General features: G+C 40.6%; 1 protein-coding gene across 1 annotated transcript; it reads right to left on the reverse strand.

Moving 5' to 3' along the window:
- Positions 1–5,732: 5,732 nt before the first annotated feature.
- Positions 5,733–23,684, reverse strand: UNC93A (unc-93 homolog A). The gene is made up of 8 exons (XM_083856502.1): positions 23,474–23,684; positions 20,262–20,443; positions 19,253–19,482; positions 16,136–16,261; positions 13,553–13,770; positions 12,283–12,418; positions 10,570–10,701; positions 5,733–6,224 (listed from the first exon to the last, which is right to left on the reverse strand). Exons 1-8 carry the CDS (start codon positions 23,558–23,560, stop codon positions 5,959–5,961), a joined length of 1,377 nt encoding a protein of 458 aa, XP_083712628.1. The 5' UTR covers positions 23,561–23,684; the 3' UTR covers positions 5,733–5,958.
- Positions 23,685–24,787: the final 1,103 nt, after the last annotated feature.

Raw genomic sequence — 24,787 nt, forward strand, 5'->3', positions numbered from 1 at the left:
AATTACCAGTTTTGTCTTTTCACAGGTTCTCCTGGCATTAGCAAAAACATGCTACAGCCAGTATTTGGCCTCAGTACTTTTTCACATTTAGAATATGCTTGCGAACAGAGATAGTTCCATTCAGATAGCCAAGGTTGTGGTCTTCATCAGAGGAAATATGTGTGTGGTTAGCTCGTATTTGCAAAAGTCAAGTGTAGGTAACCAGCAACCAAGTTGGGCAGACTTGTGTGGAGGATGCCCAGCCTCCTGGGGTTTGTTTATTTTAACTTCACCTTTTGCTCGGAAGGGTATTTTTGGCTTGCTATTTTTTCTTGCAGCTGGGAAGTCAGTGTTTTTCTTGGAAGTGCTCTGGCAGTTTTTTTAGTTAGGACAGCCACCTTAGGAATTGATCCTCTTGCAGCCTTCAGGGCAGGTTGTGGAGAAGAAGCAGAAGAACATTTCACCACTTTTTAATAAGTGAGTAAGCCAGACACTCTCACCAGCTGCGCTCCAGGGCACACGCCTTCTGCCAACCTTCATCCCAGCTGCTTGGTTTGGCCTCAAAGTGTCAATCTGCTTATAGTTCAGCAGGTCAGCAGTGCTGTGAAAAAGTTTTCTTCTCACAGTGTCATCCATGGAACAGCCTAAACACAAAGCTGGATTTTAGTTGTGTTCTAAAAGTCAGGACTTGAATTTGTCATAAACATTCTCATGGAGGTGAAACTCCAACAGCTTCAAGATATCTCTTGTACCATAGTCATCTGCCTTCACTTCCATCTTACTTTAAGGTGACTTTCTTTGCACTGCTACATTACTGACACATTATGCTAACTCAGTGTGTTGCCCAGCTCTGAGCAAACTCTCTTGGTTAAGATCATAAAGCCCAAAGTAAAACCAACAGTAGACATTAGAAAAATGCCTATTAATCCCAATTCTCTTTTCCTCCTCTGACATATGCTGGATTAACTCACTGCTAATCTTCTGCTATTCCACCAATGAGCTCCTCTCCAATTCCTGAGGAGCAGGGCACCTTCTTGTCTCATCACTTCCCTCTCAAGGAAATATTGTTCCATAGAAATATACATGGATTCTAAATGAAATACCATTTCCCACTGTCTGTAATGGAAGTGGGTGATGGACTCCATTGTTTTTTGGGTTTTTTTTTAGTAGGAAATGCATTTTGAGTTACATTGCACAGAGCAATTCTCATATAGACAGTTCATTAAATATTCACAGCTGAGACTGTGGCCAAAATTTGGACTTCTGCAAATGACTTTCCATATTGCAAAGTAATATGTACTTCTATATTCCAATAGTAACAGTTATATTAATATATTTAGTTATGTTCTACAATTAGACTGAAATAACCTTCTATCTTAGGTTTAAAATGGTGTTGGAAGGGAGGCATCAAGGCCTAAACAGCACTGGAATTATTTCTGAGAATCCCCTTATAGATAAGAGACAGACTGAAGTCGAATTATCCTTAGTGAGAGCTTTCCTTGAGCGAGGGGTTTATAGGGAACAGGAGATAAATATGGTGAGCAGTTACTGAAGTATGGTTGTGATGTAATAGGACTTATATAAAATACCATGAAGGAGAAAGTAGCCTTGTTGTGTCTGTTGCAGTCAGTTATTCTTTTCAGCCCCAGAAATTTGGGGGCTTGCTGCTGAACTTGCACACAAACATAATGTGGTGATCTCAGAAAATTATGGTTATCTTTTCTTCCACTTTCTTTCCTGGGAATTATTTGCCTTGTCTGCACTATGTCACATGTTAAGAAAATAATTAGCAACAAACAACAAGCAAACAACAACCAACCAACCAGAAAACCAAAAAGACAAACACACCAAAAAACTCAGCCATACCAAACTAAACAAGATCTACAGTAGCTGGTTCACATCCTGCGACAAAGATTATTAAATTAAGAAAAAAATAATGTAGCTGGACACAGCCATGGTAGGAATTTGGATGAGTCACCTTACAGACTGCAGTTAGCCTTTTCTTTTCTGTTCTGCTTAACAATGCTATTAGCTGTGTTTCTGCTATTGAACATACAACCAGTGTGTGGTAAACTGTGCCATCACAGTCTCCACTAGGTAATCATAAGTTAAGCTGTTAATAATGTCTGAACAATGAAGCTTTCTTTGGTGGTTTGTTCATATCAGCTTGTATTAATGAACTTCTTTCATACCTCTGGCATTCAGGGAATGAAATTAAACTTTGACATTCAGATAATGCCGGTTTACAGGAAATTGGCTCACCGAATCTAGATATAATAAATGCCTTTTTCAATTTCCCAGATAATTAAATGCAAAGAAAAGAAAACAAACCACTTTAACTAACAAAGAACAACTATCCACTTTGAGAAAGCCATATCACATATAAGCAGAAGCTCTTGAAGTGCAATTATGAAGAACTAATTTTAGGATTAGGCATTGGTCTAAATGAATGAAGATTAGTTTCACTCACTTTACTAAGCATAAATGTGCACCCAGATGAGCCCTGATCTCTTCACCAGCCTTCATTCCCAGCGGGTTCTATGTTCAGCCCATTCCTTAACAATTTGTAATCCCACCTGTGAGTTTGCATTCTTCCACAACACAAAAGTGACCTCAGCTGTCTCTGACCGTGCTCGAGTTTAACATCCATGTAGTACTGCTGCCAAGCAGCACCCAGAAGCAGAGATCTTAGAATCATAGAACCAGAATGATTTGGGTTGGAAAAAACCTTCAAGACCATCTGGTTCCAACCCTTCTGCCATAGGCAGGGATATCTCCTGCTAGCCCAAGCTGCTCAATGCCCCATCCAACCCAGCCTTCCCCGTGAGGAGAGCAGGATGCCATCCTCTGTGACACCACGGAACACAGAGCATTCAGTAGATAAACATCAACAGGCTTATTACCTGTTGCCTGACTTAGAGCTCTTGAAGGTTTCAGGCACATGACTGGGGAGGGATTTCTCTGGCTACCACTTGAAATTCCAAAGTTAATGTCCACTGAGACAGCTACACTTGCTCTTGTTAACCTCAGGCACTCAAAGTCAGGCTGATAAAAGCTATTGTTTCACTGCAAAATGAACTCTGTTGTTGAAAGTGAGGTTAAGAGCTTGTGTGGTAGAAATCTGCAGTGAAGCAGGGTGAGTCTGCCTGCCCCCTGCTGCTGGTTGTCTCAGCGCAGACAGACCTGTGCTATTTGCTGCCTGCTGGACTGAAGTAAGGCTTGTGGAGTCTTTCTTGGCCATGAAAGAGCAGATGTCTCCTGCCACAGCAACCTCACCTATCTCTTTTTTTTTCTTGTGTTGAATATATATTCCTAGCTGAACTTCTACCTATTTTTTTTTAATTTATACTATGTAGCCCTACAGCCCTTTACAATAAATGAAACCATATGAGTTTTATAACTGTGTGTTGTCCATGCATAACCATGCAAGTGGCAATTTTCATTTAAGTCATGTCCAAGACCGGTGGGCATCTTTATATTCATCCTGTCCCAGGCAAAATCATGTTCACTGCATTGCTGCTGGTAGCTGTGGCTTTCATCCCAAGGTAACAGAGTTTTTCTTCATGGTCCCTGTGCAATGGAAGTGTTGTCATTCAGGAAAAAACTACATCAAGTCCTGTGAAACATCAAGAATAAAAACCAGCTTCTCAAACCACAGGCCACAATGTCCTATGTGCTGATTCAATGTCAGTGATACTGAGATCCTCAACAAGGTCAGAACACCTTTTTCCTGCTCCTTCACCCCAGACTTTTATTGCTGAGCATGGTTTCATGTGGCATGGGATATCCCTTCCATCACTCTGTCTCAGCTGTCCTGGTTTTGCCACCTCCCAATTTCAGGCACCTGCAGCCTACTCACTGAGGGGGAAGAGTGGAGAAAATGAGAAAACCTGGATGGTCTGCAAACACTACTCAGCAATAGCCAAAACACTGGTGTGTTGTCAACACTGTTTTAGTTATAAAAATCTGAAACACAGCACCATATGGACTGCTACAAAGAAAATTAACTCCATCTCAGCCAGATAGGAGTAAAATAGTACAGGAGTAAAAAGAGAAACTACATTAAAAAAAAGCTGTATCATGTCTAGGTAAGGGTCATCTTTTTGTTCTGAGGTTGTAGATCATCCCATGTAAGAGGATCCTGACTTCTGTGTTGGGTTGTTACAAATAAAAAGTTACTACATTCACACAGATGAGTTTTTCATCATGATGTTGAACTCAGAAATCCTCTTTGCTTCGCTTGCCATTGAACATCACTTTGTAAAAGAGAATCAGAGGAGGATTCAGAGATGCAATGAAACACAATGCTGTGTTTCTTTATGAGATGGAAGCAGTGTGAGGTGAAAATCAGCAGCAGCCTAGAATATCCATCTGTGCATGCTGGGCAGATAGGAGGCTGTCAGGATTCTTCAGCCACAATAGTTTTGCCATTTGTATTTCCAACAGAGAGATCAACAGCATGCCTTTGAGCTGACAAGGCAAAGGTGCAGGTGAAATCTGCACTTGTGAGGGAGCCCACCTGTCACCTTCTTTTCTGCAGGGCATAATGAATTTTACTTTATTGTATGAAATCTGGAAAAAGCTCATCATGTGTAAAGCCATGAATCAATATGAGTGAAGTTTGAAGGGGAGTCCAGATGGTTGGAAACAAGAAATACAAGAAAGGCAGTAAAGTAGCATGAAGTTGTTGCTATTTAAAAGATCTGACAATTTGGGGATTTTTGTCACACAAATTGTGTTATTGTTGTCACACTATGTGATGCCTCATCCTCCTGCTGTGGTTAGTAACTGAGAGGAAGTAGTTTGAAGTGTTATCTCCATGGCAGGCAACAACTTAGCGAACTATATGCAGATTATTTCCAGAGGCAGCACTGATCTTGGACATGAAGAACATTTGTCTGCAATTCCTTTGGTGTTGTCTGCCTCACACAGAGAATCTGAAGTGTCATTACCAGTAATGAACATGAGGTCTGTACACTGCTCTCTCATTAAGATGCAGGGACACTGCACAGTAACTGTACTGTAACACTCTTTCCTGTAAAACCACAAAAATCCATATCTAGAAACAATATGGGTAAAACTAAAGAAAAGTTGAAATGAGATGAGCCACTGCAGGATACATGTAGGTCTCAAGCACTTTTTACAGTGTAAGTCATCCTCCTTTTCTCCCTCTCTCTGTGGCTGGCACTGTCATCTGCACTCTTCTCATGGCAAGGTTCCCCATAGCCTGGCTGCTCATCTTGAAAACAGCTCCACCCCTGGATGGGAAAATGGGGCAAGGTCATAATCACTGAAGTGTTTTGTCCTATGGAAGGCATCTCTTTTAGGATGAAGTTGCTGTAAGTGGTGACAGAACAATTGGAGACAGGAAAATCAAAAGAGAAAGAGTGCTGGGATAGAGGGGTGACATAGGCAGGTACACAGCTGTCTGCTGACCTAAGACAAATTGGCAGACTCAGTGGTTAGTTCATTCTGTGGTGTGCAGATATGAACTGCAGATATAGCCAGTCAATGTTATTTACAGGAGGTGTTATAGAATGCAGCATAAAAACAACATAAATCTTTATAACTAACGATTCCACGAAATGATGTGTGTTATCTGCAGTCAGCTGAGCAGCCCAAGTTGCTTCTTTCATTCTGCATGTGGTTTGATTGTAAGGCCAGGTCTTATCCACAGAAACAAAAATGTGAGGACTTTAGGAATATTGTTTACATTTATTAAGACTTTATTAATTAAAATATAAAGAGAAAACATTTAGTTGGTCATCTGCATGAAAGAGTAAAGTCAGATAATCTTCCCTTATAAAGGTCAGATGTCAAAGGAGGTTTTTACTCCTGCGACATTTGCATTATAATAGCATTGAAATCTGTCCCTTTACCATCTTTCTGGGTACAGTGGAGACTGGAACATCCTTGGAAACATGCTCCTGTGAGGAGCTGGCCAGTCTGCTTTGCCTCCATCACTCTGACCCTGTTGGATTACATGTGTGTTTCCTGGGAGTGGGGTCCTCCATTTTCCTTCTTTGTGGCAGCAGGTGTCCCAGGGGAGCTCTTAGCCTCGAGGTATTCCACTGCTCCATATGTCACCATGGACAACACAAGCACAGACAGCAAAATGTACAGTTTGATGTAGGCTTGCAATTTGGTGCTGTAACCATAGGCAATGACAAATCCAAGTGATTCCCAGAGACGGTAATTTGCAAAGGCAGCCTCCTTGTGTTTCTCAAATAAAATGCCGTAGAGTCCTGGAAGGAAGGAGGAAAGGAAGGAAAAATATGTCTTGTGAAGATTAAATCTGCAACTACGTATTTTCTACAAAGTTAATAAATAGAGCACAATGGGGAAGACAGACCCTCCCTCATAAATGTCAGAGAAAGGAAAATACAAGCCTTGTCTTAAAAAATTGTTGTGCTTCTGTGAATTGTAAGAAGCAAAATAACAAAATAAACAGGAAAAAATAGAGACCAGAGAAAAAGGGAACAAAAAATGCAAGGAAGGAAGAAAAGATGTGATCCATTGAAATAAGATGGCAGGACTTCATTTTCAAAACTACAAAAATTGAGAGTTTTGCATGGATGAACAAGTTAGTAAGGAGAAAAAGGAGGCCTTGACAGTGTAGAGTTCCTATGTATAACTACTGAGAAGCTCATACCAAAGCCTTACAGACTTTCACAACCTGGGCCCAGATTTAGTATGCAAACAAAATATGTCTCTCGGAATCAACCAGGTTTTTCAAATTTTCAGCTCCTGGATGGGTTAGCAAACAGAATATCCTTTATGCACACAGAACTTCCAGGCAGCAACTGGAAAATTTACTTCACATAGAGACTCAGTTCAGCTGATCATCCTGATGCAGTTGTGTTCACTGGGAAGCTCCCAGTGAGTTCAGTCAGTTGCACACCCACAACTGGGATCCAGGGAGGGATTCCAGCCTCTGGGTCTGACTAGTGAAGCACACAGGGAAGGGGAGAGCTTGCTTTCCTCTGGGTGCTGAGCTAGCACCAGTGGTGATAAAGAACAGGGCATTTACTCTGACTCAGACATGGTCTGCACAGAGAGAAGAAGAATATCATGAATTTTGAATCTTTTAATTCACCTATCTAACAACACATCTGTTTGAAATATGTACATTCAGCCAAAAGGCAAAGAAGAATGCAAAGTTCTCTGAAAATCTGAGTAGACTCAACTAGCCCTTCAGTTTTGTTAAGCAGGGAGAGACTTCATCTGTATGAAAAAGCTTATGTATCCTGATGACTGCAAGAGGACCTTTACTGAACTATTTCAATTTAGACATGATGGAAAACCAGGACAAGTGCATGACAAGATGTACTTCGTTCATTAAACTGGCTCAGTGGAGTGTAGATATGATAGTCCTTCATAGTTTTGCCTCATAAATGAACAAGTACAAGTTGTTCATACTAATCTCCTGATATGCCCAGTGTGTATCTGGAAAGATATTAGTGAGGTAAGTATAAATAGGAAGGTTTCTGATGCCATGGCAGTTCTATGTCTAAAGATTCTGGTTTTCAGCTGGTATATGTTTGCTATTTTCAAGCTAATTGCCTGGATGAGCTTCAGCAGGATCTGCTGGGCTGAGTGAGAGAATAGGCTGCTAGTTCTGAAATTTCACTGTTCACTTCCATAGAAATTATCCTGGTTTTTTGCCACTGCTTGTTTTCCTACTCATTACCCTGGTACTAGTAGGCATGTGTGTATACCAGGACTGCTGAAAATTATTGTAAACTCTTTAGACTAATTTATATCCTTTCTAAAGACACAAATCAATCTGGAAAGAACTTGTCTTTACTGTAATCCACCTGATAGTTCTGTGCTACACTGTTGTTATGCCCCAGGTGCAAATTTTATCAATGGGTAATATCAGCATCTGTGCTCAAGTTAGGTAAGAAAGAGCACTACACGCTCTGAAATGAAGTAGTTTTCATTGGAAATAAGTGAGAACTTCCACACATGAACACAAACATGTCAGGAAAACTTTATAAGATGAAGAGACTCATTCACTGTGAGTCTACATGTCCTTTAGGGGGTACTCGAGTACCAAATATCCACAGCAGCACAAGGCAAACCACAGAAAGCCTTAAGTATGTGGCACTGTGCCATTTATGTATTCACTGGTTAATCTGCTGAGGTCCAAGCAGCACTCATGGGAGCTTAGCAAAGGAAGGACTGCAGACCTTGTAAACCAATGTTATTTTGGAGGTCTTATCTCACCTCGTAGTCTTTGATGCTGGGAATTTTTCATGTGGTGTTCAAAACTTTTGAAGGGGAGAAGACATTTAGTCCTACGTGGGCATATCAAACTGAAGATCCTATTCTGGGATGCAGCATTGTGGGATAATGTCACTGCACCTCTCTATTAAGGTTTCATGTCATCACTTGATGTTTCACTGTGACAATGTGACAAAGGGAACTTTGTATAATTTTATAAATGGGAGCTGTGAAACAGCTGAGTAAGGCACAGACCAAAAAAAGACACTATGCAAGGAAAAAGAACATCCAAGCTAACATAAATGTGAAATTTTCATGAGTATCTTGCAGGAATCTGGGAATGGAGATGACCTGATACAGTGCTGTAAATAGAGATTAATTCACATAACTGCAGAGCTCGCTCACCATCAAGTAAGCATGAAGCATTGTCCACTGTCTTTGCCTCCTCTGGGGGTTTGGAAACTACAGTCATTTCCCAGCCACCTTCTCCAATACTTAAGTCCTCTATACTTCTTTTTTTCCTGATGTGGACCTCAGGTCCATTTTTGTCAGTCATGCAGGGACCTTACTGAGGAAACATGCTCCTCAAGGACATCTCAGATGTATGCAAATCCTAGAAGAGAGGGTACAAAGCCCACGTCTTTTCAGTGGTGTCCAAGAAAGGGGACAAGAGGTGTTGGGCGTAAATTGAAATACATGCAGTTTCCTTTGAATATCAGGAATTATTTTTTTTTTACTTTGAGGGTGACTGAGCACTGTCACAGGTTGCCCAAAGGGGGTGTGGAGTCTCCTTCTCTGGAAAATATCAGAGGTTCCCTGGACATGGTCTTGAGTAAGTGGCTGTCCCTGGGTGGCCCTGCTTAAGCAAAGGTGTGGAACCATCTGAAGTCCAGAGGTCCTTTCCAACCCTAACCTCACTGTGATTCTGAAGGAAGCACAGTATCTGAAGACAAGACTTTCTGGACAAGATAGAAGTAGGACAAAGGACAGGTCAGTGGAAGACAGATATGGTTCTCAAGAGTGTTAGGAAGAAGCTTGCAGAGCAGTCGGAAGGGCTGTGGCTGCAAAAGCAGGAAATGAATGAACAGCTTTACTTAAAAGAGAGCAAATCCTCACTGATGTTCTCCTTCCATGAGTATGATAAAGAGCGCTGATTTAAAATTGCCTGTGGGCAAATTAGGGCTGATTTAAAAAAGCCTGTGGGTGAGGCTGTGAGATGATGAGAGGGTGTCCCTTGATGTATGTACTAGCTCTCCTCTAGGGGATATGAGCTGGAGCTGCTGGAGGGGCAGAGAAGGATGCTGGCTGGTCACTCCCTTGTGTGCAGAGGCAGAGACTCTGCTTGTGCTTGCAAGGAGATCACTGTCAGTGCCAGGCAGTGGACTGTCATGTTTTCCATCTGGCTCTCCAGGAGGAACATGACACTTTTATCTAGTGGGTGAAATCTTCTAAGCCCTGAAACATCCAAAGGGATCAGAGGAAGGAAGGCCAAGGCAAATAACCGGATGTGTGCCCAGAGGAGCACTTTCCCCTGAAGTGATTTTGTAATGATGTGATGTAATTCCAGCTTAAATTTTTGGCAATGAATTCCATCTTTGCTTACGCATTGTGTGAGAAAAATTATTTATTTTCACTCCTATAAAGGCATCTGCCTGATAACTTTATCTGGTAGTACTAGTCCTGTTATTAAAGGATATAGTGAATTTCAAGTCATCTTCTCCATATAATTAATTACCTTACTGACTGCTTTCCATACTTACGTCTTCTCCAGGGTAAAGACTTCTAGCTTATTACTCTTCCTTCAAGCAGAAGTCTCCTATGACTTTGCTCCTTTTTTATTGCCTACTTATGCCTTATCACACTGGATTATGAATTTTGAAATAGAGTAAACCAGAGCTATATGAAGTTACTTGCCTGCATAACATTTCTTTCTGTGGTTTTCTCTACATTTTTTTCCCCAATAACTCCTAACAGACAATTTTCTTCTTCTTTTGTTGCTGAGCTTTGAGTTAATTTTTATCTAGAGTGCTCTCCTTTATTGCAAAAGGCAGACTAAATGTATAGTTCTTCTTAGTTTCCAAATTACTTTGAAATACTTATACTCCTCCAGAATATTTATTCTGAATACCCATTACCATCTTCTGCAGTATTCTTCTCTCTTCATCTTGGAAAAATTGGCTCAACAAATATTTTGCATTCTTACTCCCAAATTGTTGTATTTCTTTTGCTTTCCAATGAGTTAATGTATTTCTTTCAGATGCTGTCTTAAAGTCATTATCATTGTTATGCAGCATTGTTTCATAGATGCAAACATGCAGGCTTTTATATCTCGAGAGACTACATTTCATTGTCATCAGGACTTACCATTAGTTTGTGTTTGCCAAACAGCATCAGCTAGGCCCCAAAGAGCAGGGAACACAAAAAACACAGCGAGCTGCTTGGGATGAGGTTTCCACAGCAGTAGTGCTATTATACAGGCTGTGTTCGTAACTGTGGCTGTTGATTTAGAGAGAAATAAAGAAGAGAAATATAAGTGCAATTATAATCAGGTCAGATTGTGGTAGATAACACTTTTTTATTTTATCCCCAACAAAAGCACAAGGCAATCTTAAAATCTTTCTGATTCATTGAGCTTTGCGCTGAGTCGGTATCACATGAAATACAAGACAATGCAGGCCTTTGACAGTGTCTAATTCATAATTCTGAGTAGTGTCCTGAGCTGAGAGATCCTCAGTGCTGATATGGTTATTAGCCCAAAGGACACGAACCACTGAGCAGGAGAAGGAGCTTCTGAAAGGCTTTCAGTCACCATGTGAGGTATGTGGGAAGGTGGACCAAACACCCTCCTGCTCTCCTTGCCTTAAATGAGGTTTCCATTTAGGGCCAGAGGGGACAATTAAGGATTTCTAGAAGGTCTGGTGGCTTTGGGTCTTTCTTTTAAAAAGTGGTTTGCAGATGAGTCACAGATTCTTCCCCCACAGGTGCACATTCACAGGATGAATAAAAGACCACTAAACAAAATTGAGAGGTTCAGAGTTCTTCCATTTCTAACACTACAGTTTTGGGGGAGATTTAATTGTTGATTGCTATTATTAGGTGTTTTTTGCTTCCTGTTTTTTTAAATCTGAGTTTTATAGACTAAGACACCCGCCTAGAACTGACAGAAGAATCTTTGAGCTAGTGACTGTAACAGAAAGCACTGTAAATTTCTCCTTCCTTGTCCAGGTTAAAATTTCCTGTGGAGAAAATGCCTAGAATATCTTGATGCATATTGATCTATTCAGTGATGTTTCCAATAATACGAATCATTGCATAGTAGAAACAAAGTATTCATACATACTGAGTCCACTTCAGTATGCATAATGCATACAGAGGCACAAAATAAATATTTCTTGGTATTTTTTTATGCCTCCATTACTCTGTTACTCGTTGGAACAATGTTCTCTTGGAGGGGGAGATGTTCTTAGATATGCGAATCTTCTCACAAGGCAACATGAAAATTACTGTCCCATACACAAGCCCTTAAGTTATTCTAGCCTGATGCATTACTTTCTTGTATTTTTCTCCCTATAGAACAAGTAGTAAAAGGGACAGCAGGCCAACCTTTAAAAAGTTTCCTAAATTTCACTCAAACTTCCAAGTTTGTAATTTCGTGAGACTCAGGTCAACAGTGATTTGCTTTCACTCCATAAGGGTGAGGAGGTTTTAGCCCAGTGGGGAAATCCTTCTTATGACAGTGCAAGTCTAAACATCTGCATTGTAAGGTCATTTATCAGTAGCTGCATCAGAGCTATAAGGCATCGAATCAATAGGGCACTTTCTATGAGAGAAAGCCCTCAAAAGCAGGCTGAACTTACATCCCCAGCAAAGTGATATAAGGCAAAAATAGCAATACAGTGCTTAACTGTGGCCTGAGCTGTCTCTCTTCTCATGAATGAAGTTTGTGAAGTCTGCCTCTTGACTGACTTTGATTTTAATTGATAGCTGACAGCAAGTTATCCCTTTGTACATGCAAAGGGGGAAGTAGTGGATCTGATTACTTGTGGTGAATCAGTCATTCAATAAATCTTTACATACCCAAAGCAAATAGCAGTTTTCTACCCGTGAACTGGGAGATCTTCCCGAAGAGCAGAGAGCAGAGGGAATTTACAGCTGCAAAGCAGATCATCACATAGCCAACGTACTGTATGCCCAGGGCACAGGTCACATATACCTGGAAAAGAAAGGATAGTGGTGCCACATTTTCTTTGATGAAAACATACAGTAAAGTTCAAGGATCTTAGCCTGAGTGTTCAGTAAATAGCCAGCTTGGATGAGATAAAAAGAGCATGGCTAGAGAGTTTGCTGACAAGCTCCTGGTGCAATGACAGAGTCAAGCCTTCAGCTGCAACTTTCCTAACCCAGTTCCCAGCATCAGGCTGATGCCATATAAACAGAAGAACAACAAACAGAACAAATCTGAGCACTCTTTGCTGCACAAATAAAATTCCTGAAAGCAGCATTAGGAATTTTATGCCCTTCCCATCATAGCCCAAGAGATGAAAATTGACAATTTACACTATGATTGTTACAGAGCAGCTGCCAAAAAATGAAGAGGACCCCTTTCTGTAAGAGCATGTAACCAGTGGAGGTTGCCACGGAGTGCCCCTTTCAATCTGTTCCAACACAACAACTAGTGCACCTTTCCATCTGATTTAAATGCAAGGTTTGAAAGCTTTAAGCGTGAAAGAAGCAGCTCAGGAAGGTTGCCCTCTATTTCTGGAGGTTTTCTCAACAAATGCCTGCAGAACACACCTGCTGTGTGTCTAGGTTTGTTGAGAAACTGGAGGAATGGAGGTGGTTTTAATGATTTCAATCTGTCAGGGTCTGGACCTGTTGCAGTAGTGACTGCTGAGGGCTTTCAGCCAACCATGTTGAGGACTTGCCCTCTTACCGTAAAGGTTGTCAAAATAAAATATGTGGAATGTGTGCTGACTTGCATTTATAAAACTCTAGGGAAACCAGGAGAGGAAGGAAGATATAAAAGCTTTGCTGGCTTCTGGCTTTTCTCCCAGTTTGTTATTTACAACAAGGTGAGGAGTTTGAACCTGTAGCTCTCTGCTGTGGCCTCCGCTGGTGAGTTAAGCTCTCTACTGCATTCTTTTTGAGGCTCTTCCAAGGGACATATTTACTGCTGTTTGAAGATGTCACTTAGAGTTCATTCATGTAGAAGTAAGCAGTAATTTTGCAATCCACAAATCATCGCTAAAAATGTCTTCATTTGACAAGTAAATAAAGATCAAATACAATAGTAAGACACAACGGCACAAAAAATCATACAGAAATAGATTTTCATCTACATCCACACCTTTGTGTAGTCACCAGAAAGAAATCCCTGTTCAAACCCACTGTACATTGTCAGAGGGATTAGAAGACATTGTCTTTTATCTTTAAGATGCCGAAAAGTTGCTAGGAACGTAGACCAAAAGGATGGTGCCTCTAGTTTTTCTTTCTCAGTCTCTGCTTGGTCAGATTTGATCTGGTCCAGAAATATAATAATCAGCAACACAGCTAGCACACCACTAGCTGCAAAAAACAAAACAAAACAAAAAGTTCATGAAAAACTGAGGAATGCTGAAAGAATGATGGGAAGTCGCTTGCTGCTGTTATTGTTCTGACTTGGTGTTTAGCTCTCTGTGGGATATTTTGGCAGCTGCCTCTGATTCCGCTTCAGTGTAAAGGCCATCTCTGTATAAACAAGAAGGCCTGATCTACACTCACATCTTCTGCATACAGCTGTGCACTGGCAAATCCCCTCGGCTTAACTGTGGCTGGCCTGTTGTGACCCGGCGGGCCGGGCCAGCTGCGCGGCCGCAGAGGGTGATGCTCACCCTGCAGCGCAATCCGGGAGCAGGGGACGGGAGCTGGCCAGAAACAGCTCCCTCGGGAGCCATCACAAGGCTTTAAATCAACCAGAGAGAGGAGTATTCACTTCCAGTGCCAAGGTTTTCATGGCTAGCAGGGCTCTTCTTTCAAATACATGGAAAGAAAAATAAATGCTGTCTTGAAACCCAGTATATGTTGTGCCTTTTCTTTCAGCTCAGAACCATGTTTTGAGTATGGAATATGTACTGTTTTGAAAATGATAGTGAACAGCTCTAGCTAACTTGAAAAGATGGAAGTTATAGCTTTAAACCCGTAATTTCCTATCAGAAGCAGCATATAAAATAATTATATAGAGTAGTTAATCAGAAAATGATCATGCATGTATCAGTCTCGATTTGTTGCTTGTGTAGTGAATCAAAACAAATTTTTTCATGTTATCAAGAAGATAACCATGTCTCATAATATATATAAGACAAGCATAGATTCACAACTGATTGCTTAATTATGGATGCAAGGCGCGATAATGTTTCCTCACTTATGCTGACTAGAATTCCATCCATGGAAAGAACTACAGTTCAGAGTAAGATGAGAACCAGGTGCCTCTTTCCATCCACTTTGCTTGTTTAATGTGCTCCTAATTATGTGTATGGATATTGTCTCTACTGTGAACTTTTAATGTCCAAATACATCAGCAGATTTACTACAAATTGCCTCTTTTTTTATTGCTTATTATTTTTCATCCACGTCTCCTAGAATTTCTCCAGTGTCCTGGTTCCCCACTGTGGCTGAGCTGTAAATCCTTCATGATTCAAGTCATTATTGGTTCTACCAGAATGTTTATTAGTACTTATGGACTAATTGCTGGACTTCAATGGGTGACAGCAGGACATCCACATTTTCAGAAAAAATATATATCAAAAAGATGCTAAATGAATCAAGAGCAATTATAGGAGATAATGGCATGGCTTAATAGTGGTTGGTATGAACATAAATAGAAACATTCACAGTCCTTGAGAAAGTGAAACAGCAGAAGAGTTCTCCATTATTGTCTCCACCCAAGCTGGGCAAAATAAGTATTCAGCCACCAAATAGAAGACACATTTAAAAAATGTCTGTGAATGAAATATTTAACCATTTACTTTCCCTTGAAGTAAGGAAAGACGTCTCTTTTATTAAGAGTTTCAAAGAAAAACAAAACCCCACTGACGCAGGGTCAGGAGAAAGCAGGGTTGCATTCACTTTGTATGCACAAAGCCTAAGGGAGTGCTGTGTATGTTAGTCATCAAATTTAAATTTAAACTTTACAGACAAACATGCCTTTAGCAGAAAGTCATGAGCTCCAGTACATTCTGGGAGGAGAGTGGGGGGATATTTTTTACACTTTCCCACCAATTAGGAATGGAGGCTGGGAACAGAGGAAGGGTTTTCTGCAATGCCCTTGTGCACTGAGAGCTGGCTCTGCCTGGATCATATGCACATACAGTTTGTTGGGGTGTATGGCAAATTCTATGCTTCTGTCTCAGCACAGAGAGTACATCTATGTTCAGAGATGCAAAGATGTTTTGACAGAGCTAAGGTGCACGTTGCCTTGCCAGATACTTCCCTTTATCCAGAGAATAACTTCTTTTGAGTGGGATACTTGGTACTTTCTTCACTCAGTGAATCCTTGCAAATCTATTTTTTTTCTTTTAATGGCATCAGCTTCCCTGTCTTTAATTCTTTTCTAGCCTTGTGCAAGGAGGGTCTATGGCAGCTGTAGTTACTAAATGGGAGATATGCCAATTTGTCTGGCTGAATTTGGGTCACCATACTGGGCTTCAGCTTTATTCCAGGTGAAAAATGTAAAGAATATATTTTTCCTTTAGATAAAAATTATACAGCTCTGGAATAAAGCATTAGAACTATTTAGGAAGGAGTTGTTTACAGCTCTCACGTATCTTATTTTCCTTCAGCAAATTGGATTGAAGGAGAAAGTCAGAAACTTAATCTGCAAAGCTGTGCTAGCTTCCACAAGTACTAGGCTCTCCATCAGTGATACTGATTAAAGATTGTGTGGATTACTCACCAGTATAGACCCCTAGCAGTGTGTAGATTAAGGAGTTGGAGGGTTTTGCTGACCCAGTGGTGTTAGTGGCATCAGTCAGGCAGTTGTATGCTCCACAGCATTCCAGGTCTTCTTCTGAGATCTCCACTAATTAAGAAGCAAAAGAAAGGCAGTCAGGGAAGAGATCAGGTAAGTCCACACTATGTGTAAGGATATAAGGAATCCAGTGCTTAGTGATTGGTGCTAGTTTCAAGTCTCTCCTGATTAGAGATATTTAACTTCAGAATCCCAGTTTAACACACAAAAATTTGGTTTAAGAGAAACAAAAGTGAGACTGAACACTGAATTAATGGTTACATGAGGACAGGGACTAAAGTTAGAGGCTGAAATCTGAATCCAAGCTCAATTTGCAGTGTTCAAAGTTTGAGTACCTCAAACTTTGAACTACCTACATTTTTACCTCTTTTATTCATCATAATACCTCATGAGATAGGTCCCTAAGTTTACACCAGCAATGGACTGATGGACTTCAGTTCTTACAGCCATCCTACATTTTCCCTCTCCAGATAATTTCTATATATGTTATAGGAACAGAAACCACCTCAAGACATCTTTTTTTTTTTTCTATTTTAAATTATGATTACTCAGTATTGCAGTCTTCCAAGTAGCCTGCTTTTCCTGACTTTATTATTTTACTACTGCCTTTATAGCTTTCTGAGAACACACTTGAAACCAACAGTTCAGCAGGGTTTGGGGTAAGACCTTTGCTTTGTGCAGTCCTATCATTGTTGTGTATGGCATATGTCAAAGCCACAAACACAGACATTCTCACACACAGTGTCACCAGCACACTGTGCCCACTTCCTCCAGTACCCTCTTGGTAAAGAATAAATGCTAACCCAAAGTGTAAGCCTGGATAAACTGTCCACTGGAGGAAGATGATCCAAACCCCACACAATAATTTTAGTGCTTTCACTGCAGAATTTGTCTCTGGTGCAAGAACAATAAAGGGCAATATAGCTGTACTTTGGCTGAGTCCTTAAAGAAGAGCTGATCTGTAATTTTTCAATTCAGGTTATTGTGTAACTACTTTTAGTGTGTTTTTCCTCATTGCTTCCAATCAAAGCAGTTGTGATGTAAATCAGCTGTCTAACCAGCTTCATAAACATCTCTAGGTTCAACATAAGATAAAATGTAGTGATGTACAGAAAATCATTACCTTATTATAAGCACTGGCTACCACTACAAACCTTCAGCAAAAAATAGACAAAGACCTTCAGCAAAATTACCATATACAAAAGATGAGTCACATGAGTAAAGTGTGGAAGTGTGTAAAATGAGTTATCGGTTCTACATCATCTGAAGATGAAGCTGCACATGCAATTAGTCATATGCAAGCTGCAAGGCAGGGTTTGCACTGTTTCTCTTGAATTGAAACTGTAATGCTGTTGAATGATGAAGGATGACTCTCATAATTTACACTGATTACTGTCTTCAGTTGTGGTATTACCACATGGTGTAGCTTTGCCTTGCTGTGTCTGGATGCAGTGATGCAGGCAATACATCAAGAGTAGGTGCATGTCTGAATTTTATGCATTTTGATTCTCCAGATGCATGCTATATCTTTCCTACTGCTGAGTGAAATGATACATTCTAAGTACATTAAAATAACAATGGATGCCTTTGCACAAATCTCAGAGGAGAGAAAAATAATTGCCTGACTGGAGATTCTTACCCCCTTGCCCCAGCAAAGCTCCCTCTAGCTTAAAGTCATGTCTCACTGAGAAGGCACAATAGAAAAACTCATGTTATAACTGCTCATCACTGTTGTGAAGATGTGCAAGGCCTTTGGTTTTGAGAGCTGTTCACAGGAACACAGCATTTTCTGAAATTCTAGGTAAAAGATAAAAAAAATAAGAGTATCTTTAAAATTTGGAAAAACACCCTCAAAAGTAAAACTAGGAAGGGATTTACAAGACCAAAAAAATAGTGGTTTATTCCTCTTGCTAAAATTATGTGTGCTGTGAGGCAGAGGAGAGTCAAACAATTGCAATCTGTACAGACTCCACAGTGGCACCACTGCCTCTGCTCTGTGAGTGAAATCTGAACAGACAGTCCCTCCTGAGATATCATGTGGCTCTGAGATCAGATCAGCAGGGCTCCACTGCACTTGAAAAGGTCCGCTAGCATTCTGCTTTAATGGTGCTTCACCTATAGTTAGGTTTAAAGGAAGCATGATTCTACCTTAAGTAGCACACCTTGGGACAACTGCTTTGCCATAAATCCAAAGATTCAAAGATTAAAACCTGATGCCAACTTCCTGGCATCTAGTTTTAACCTAGCAGCTATTTGAGAGCACTTGAGAGGACATACCAAAAGCTTTCTCCATGTCTGGAGAACAACCCTGTTCTGATTTTGACAGGATGAGGAACATAGAGGAGACTGCAATGATAAGGCACCACAGCATTTTGAATCTCTCAGGTGGCATCCAAATATTAATTTATCTTCACAACTACCCTTTGAAAATTGACACCAATTACATGCATGGGAAATGAGGGCACTGCTGCTGAGTGATTTCTTCAAGCTACATTGGCATCTGCTGTCTGAGCCTGAAATACAGCAGAGGAGCCCTGGCACACAAATTCCTGCCAACAGCTACTGCTATTTCTTCTTGGCAGTTCCGTGGAGTACTCATTTTCAGCAAGCACCAGCAACCAGTCTGACTCACCTTGAATGCTTAACAGCAAACTAACCCAGTACTACAAGCTTTGCAAAAAGGTGGCTTCAGTATTTTGCCTTTTGTTTTAAACCACTTTTAATAGAAGTCAGATGTGAAGGACTGTCAGTGCCTGTGGACTATCTATGCTTTGCACAACAGGGGTAGAATTCAAACAGAATTCAATGAAGTTCTATTTTTTATCTATTTGTCTGAACTCCCTTTATGGCTGATTTTTGATAGAAATTTGGCACTTTCAGAGAAAAAATTACCTCATTGATTTCAGACATCTATCCTCAGATGGGCTAATTCTCATCTGAAGTGCCTGTTTCCACTGACTATGAAGCTCAGCTGCAGAAATCTACCTAGCTATCTAGAACTAGTTTATAGAAAGAAGTGCCAACATTTTAAATACATTTTACCTTTGGTGGAAGATTGGCTAAGTATCAAGGATGAGATAAGATTTCCCCAGATGCCGGAAGACTGAAACACCAGAAAGAAGACCCCAAAGTATTGGTTGATAATGTCTTTTGCATTTTTTCCCGCTTTCTCAGCATACAAAGTGCCAGCAATGGTGAGGTAAGTGCATTTGGCAGACCAGAGTGGTGCTCCTCCTAAGCCCAGGATCACAGAGGTAGGGATTAGTGTGTACCTGCCAAAGAACATTTTATTTAGCATAGTTGTTACCATTAGCATAACAATCATTTGCCCAAAGATCCAGACGCAAAAATAGATATCAAAGAAACAGATTTATCTTTTTTATGATACAATAAATCTGTTACATGGAATCAAGAAAAGGCCAGCCTTGTGAAGTTTAGGATGTGCAAGCATATGCAGCTCTGTGCAGGGACTAGGCCTAGGCCAGGCTAGCTAGGTCTGTGCTCATGTGCCTTAACTTCTCGTAGCTCTGAGAACTAAATTGCACTTCAGAAGATGGATATTGACAACTTTCCTCCACAGAGTTGCAACCCTTGCCACTGGAGAGCAGAAGTTGTTCATTCACCTTTAGAAAGAATAAGGCAGGAGATAGCCTTCTCCTGTGGTCCTCTTCTCCCAGAGCTACTGCCTGGAAGATAGCCTTCCATTCAACCTTTTCAAAAACAGCCCTAAAAGTGTTTTGACTTTTAAATGCAATGTCTGATTTTTTTTTTTCTCCAAAGGAGAATCTCTTCTACAAACATGAGTTAGAGAAGCAGCTTCAGGTGGGTGGATGGATGTGTTCATTCTGACCCTTTGCACATTTTCACCTCTCTGATCCACCTAATACTGGATTTATTTGTCTCAATTTGTTGCAAGTAACACCTTTTACATTCAACTTTCTAATCTACAACAGAGAGTTAGAGTAGGAATGGAGAAGAAAAAGAAGAAAGAACTTTGGCCTTACTTATTTTGTTTGAAACAACAGAGAGAGTTAAAGTATTTAAATCGTACCAGCTAGCATAGAAGTTCCCTAAGGAGAAGGTGATGTAGCAGCACATGGAGATTGCAATAGTCCACTTGCAGCCCAGCTTCTTGATGAGGATTGGAGGGAGGAACATGGACGACAAGATGAGTGCAGCATACAGAACACTTAGGGAAGCAACACCCAGGCCTTCTTCTGAGTTGAGACTGCTCTGCAGGGACAAAAGCAGTGATTGTGACAAATTTTATCACAGGTACATATTACTACGGTGTACAGAGTGGCTTCAGGCAGAAATAGACACAGCATCTTCCGCTGGATCTTACTGTTTCATTTCCCCACAACAGCTTGATAATGGACTTGAAATTTTCCTCAAAATGATAGACCATTTATGAAAACATGATACAAAACCAGATGAGGATTGCTCAGATTCAAAGCTTTGTTAAGTCATTCTTTAGATTATTTGATGTTATTTGTTTGAGTTTCTCTTTGAAGCAAGTTGAATGAAGGATAACCTCTTTTGTTGGCCTTCATTTGTCATCTCAGGCAGGAATATTCTCAGATCTGCATTGCCTGGGCTGGCATAGCAATAGTGGGAGATTCTTTGCTTTAAACTACAGGTGTGATAATTTCTAAGATTTTCAGAGGTCAAGGTCCAAAGATTTTCTAAGTCTAAGATTTTCAGAGGCCAAGGGCACACAGTGCCCTTTGTAGCTGGAAGCAATTGATTCTCCTACATTTTCACAAAGAAGGAATAACATTGTACTGATCTAACCAGGTTTTATAGTTTTATGCTCAAAATCGTTCTCCTCTTGTCTTAATGCTCTGAAGATTGAAATGAGAAGATCAAAATGGAAGACCTGGACAAGCTTGAATAATGGGTCCATGTGAACCTAATGAAGTTCAACAAGTCCAAATTCAAGGTGCTACACCTGGGTCAAGGCAATCCCAGACATGAGTACAGACTGGGAGAAGAACTCATTGGGAGTAGCCCTGCAGGGAAAGACTTGAGAATTCTATGCATGAAAAGCTGGACAAGAGCAACAGTATGTGCTCACAGCCCAGAAGGCCAGCTGCATCCTGGGCTGCATCAAAATATGTGTGACCAGCAGGGCAAGGGAACTGATTCTCCGTCTCTATTCTGCCTGGTGAGTCCCCACCTGAAGCACTGCATCCAGTTCTGGGGCCCCGGGCACAGGAAGGACATGGATCTGTTGGAGACGAGGGCCATGAAGATGATCAGAAGGATGGACCACCTCTCCTAGACAGGCTGAGAGAGTTGGGATTGTTCAGCCAGGAGAAGAGAAGACTCCAGGAAGACCTCATGGCAGCCTTACAGTACTCAAAGAGGGCAATAAGCAATGGAGATGTGACTTTTCACAAGGACAGATAGTGATAGGCCTAGAAAGGGCAACAGTTTTAAAAACTAAAAGAGAGATTTAGGGTGGATATTAGAAAGAAACTCTTTACTGTGAGGGTGGTGAGGCATTGGAACAGGTTGCCCAGAGAATCTGCGGGTGATACATCCCTGGAGATGCTCAAACCCAGGGTGGATGGGGCTTTGGGGAACCTGGTTTGGTTGGGAAGGTGTCCTTACTCATGGCGGAGGGTTAGAACAAGATGATCTTTAAGGTCCTTTCCAACCAAAGCATTCTGCAATTCTGTGCTGCTTAGCAATGTTTTCCTGATGGTTTTAATAGGTGATATGATTCAGTATGATTTTGGAAGGGGGACTGGATGCTGAGGCAGTGGCACTGGAGAGAACTGTAGAGGAATGAAGCTGTTGGTGGCTTCATGGAAAACACTTTCCAAGCCTGCAGTGTCTGTGCAGTCTGGCCATGCAGGACCACGGTGGCAGTCATGCAGCATGCTTGGAGACAACCAGGTACCAGGACAGTGAGGTGAGGACAGTCTCTGTTAGAGAACTGTCAAGGTGTTTGAGAACTGGAATGGTTGTTTTATAAACAGGCAAAGAGGCTTCCTGATCTCAGAGGTCTTATTTTTGAAATGAATTATGAAAATTTTTAACATTTCAGTACTTACAGATTCATAGATTCATAGAATATTCTGAGTTGGAGTAAGTAAATGTCCGGCATGGGCATTGAACCCACAACCTTGGTGTTATTAGCACCATGCTCTAACCAAGTGTTTCAGATGGTGGGACTGACTTGCAGCTTTTAGGGTTTATCTTCTCCTGCCTCATTAGTCTCACCAGCTCATAATATCTCCATCCAGTTTTGGAACTGTTTTTGCAGAACACCCCTGAGTTCAGCAAAGAAAATCTGTTCAAAGAGAGAAGAGAGATGAACGGAACAAGGAGGGACCTCTTCCTGACATGAGCTCAACCCCTTGTTATTGCAATTGAGTTCATCATGTTATGTATCAAGTTCTGCCTTTAAGGTGTACAGATTCTCACTCCAGTGGGAAAATTCAATCCAGTTGGTCATGATAATTTGTTAATATCCTGCCTAAAGTTGCTCATCAATGTCTTCTATTCATTTATCAGCCATTAGACCAGCAGAGCCTTCTAAGCTGAGAAGTTTCTCCCTGTGTTTATCTACTCAGAAACATTCATAGACAGCAACAGTAACCCTCAGTCTTTTATTTTGGATAAACAAGTGACCTCTAATGGCAACCTGAGTATTCAAGTCATTCTAGAAACCCATCTCTGCTACCATGTTTTAGGATGTTAATTCCAGTACAAGCCACAATTGCTTTTTTGAAAAAATAATATTTTTATTATTATATAATGATCCTAGAAATTACTGTATTATTTTATACTTAAATTACTTAATAGTTGAGGTATAATTTTTAATTATTTTACATTGCTGTATAATAATAATTATTATAAAATCATAGCAATTTAGAAATATTCAAAACAAACCCTTTCCAGGAACTGAATTTGTTTTCCATTTTGCAATATCTTCTTTTGACAAAAGTCATCTCAGGTTAATTTTGTTTTCTATTTCCATTGAAACAAGTTTTGTGGATTTAAAGTAGTGGCATGACACAAGTATGTGAGCTATTTGAGAAATGCTAGAATAAAATATTTAGTAAATCCTGTGGATCTGGGTGAGAAATATTAACCTGCAGCAAGTTAATATCTTAACCCACCTAATTAAAAATACAGTGCATGCCTCCCTCACAGAGACCATGGAAAGACTGATGTTTTTCACACTACGAGTTGGCCTGATGTCCTTCCAGACCAGTTGTCCTGACAACCAATGGGAGATACTCCACTTACCTGTAGACTCTGGAGCCCTCCATAAGCAGTAAAGAGAAGTAAAAATCCGAAAGAAATGACCAAAACATTCTTAAGATTCCTTTCCATGTTGATTCATAGGAGACAAAAGGTCTGCCGGTGGGCAAAGCTGATCCAATTATTCCAGGAGATGATTTGAGTTGGAGAAGAACTGCTTATGCCTCGTTGGAAAAGGTCACTTTTTTCTGTGTTTGTAGAGAAGAGACTTGTTAATTATTTGAAGACTGGCCGGTGAACTTTACTTTTAGTAGTTCTGAAAAGTTGTTGTGGAGTTGTTATTCATTCACCTGTTGTGATCAGGAAATAGCCAGCATTGCCAAGGGCATCTATCATGTTTAGAGAGGTATATAGGTCTCTTGCAACACTTGCACCTATTTGAGTAGCGAAGTCATACATTATATAGCTCTCCACTATGATCAGCACAGCAGAAAAAAAATTGCAAGCTGTGAAATCACTTTCTGTCATAAAGATACACAAATCCATAAAGGACAAAGATCAAACGCTGTGCTGAGATCTACATAGGGCCTATTGCTTAACTATGTTTACAAAATGAGCTAGGAAATAAGATTGTGCTACAGCTCTGTCTGCATACACCACCTCCATAACTGTGCAGCACAGAATCCCAAGGCTGCTGGCTGCTTGGCAAGTGGGACAGCCTTCATTCATGGGGAACATCGGGGCTTTGGTCCCTGAAGTTTACCAAGTCATACTTATGAAAATTATTTTTTCCCATCGTTCTCATCAATGCAAAGAACAAAGCCAAAAACGCAAAAAAAAAAAAAAAAAAAAAAAAAAAACGCAAAAAAAAAAAAAAAAAAAAAAAAAAAAAAAAAAAGAAAAAAAAAGAAAGGTGGAGTGAACAGATAACTGAAAATGCAAGTCACCCTCCCCTTCTCTGGCCTGAGGACTGGCAGGGTGAAAGAACCCTTCCTGCATCTGTGGCAGAGGAGGGATTTGAACTTGGGAGCAAAGTGGAATCCAAAACTGTCCATGTTATGATTGATGTAAACAGGTCTGTAGGGCATCTGCAGTGTCCACTGGGAACGCACAGCTAGGATGTGGTCTAAATCCCACTAGATGGCACAATTTTGCTTCCCACAGAGACATTCACGGTTGAGGGGAGGAAGCTTTAATGCATAAATTTAAAACATTTAAGAGGTCACAGCCAGTTTCTGCTTTGGAGAACATAGCAGCATGTGCCTTTTCATTTTCTTGTTTTGTCTTATAATCTTCTTGAATGAAATAATGCAGAAAACATAATCTTTTAATTCTCTATTGTTACTGGTACTTCGATGT

Source organism: Zosterops lateralis (genome assembly GCF_965231275.1).
Source record: "Zosterops lateralis genome assembly, chromosome: 3".
Classification (NCBI taxonomy): Eukaryota; Metazoa; Chordata; class Aves; order Passeriformes; family Zosteropidae; genus Zosterops; species Zosterops lateralis.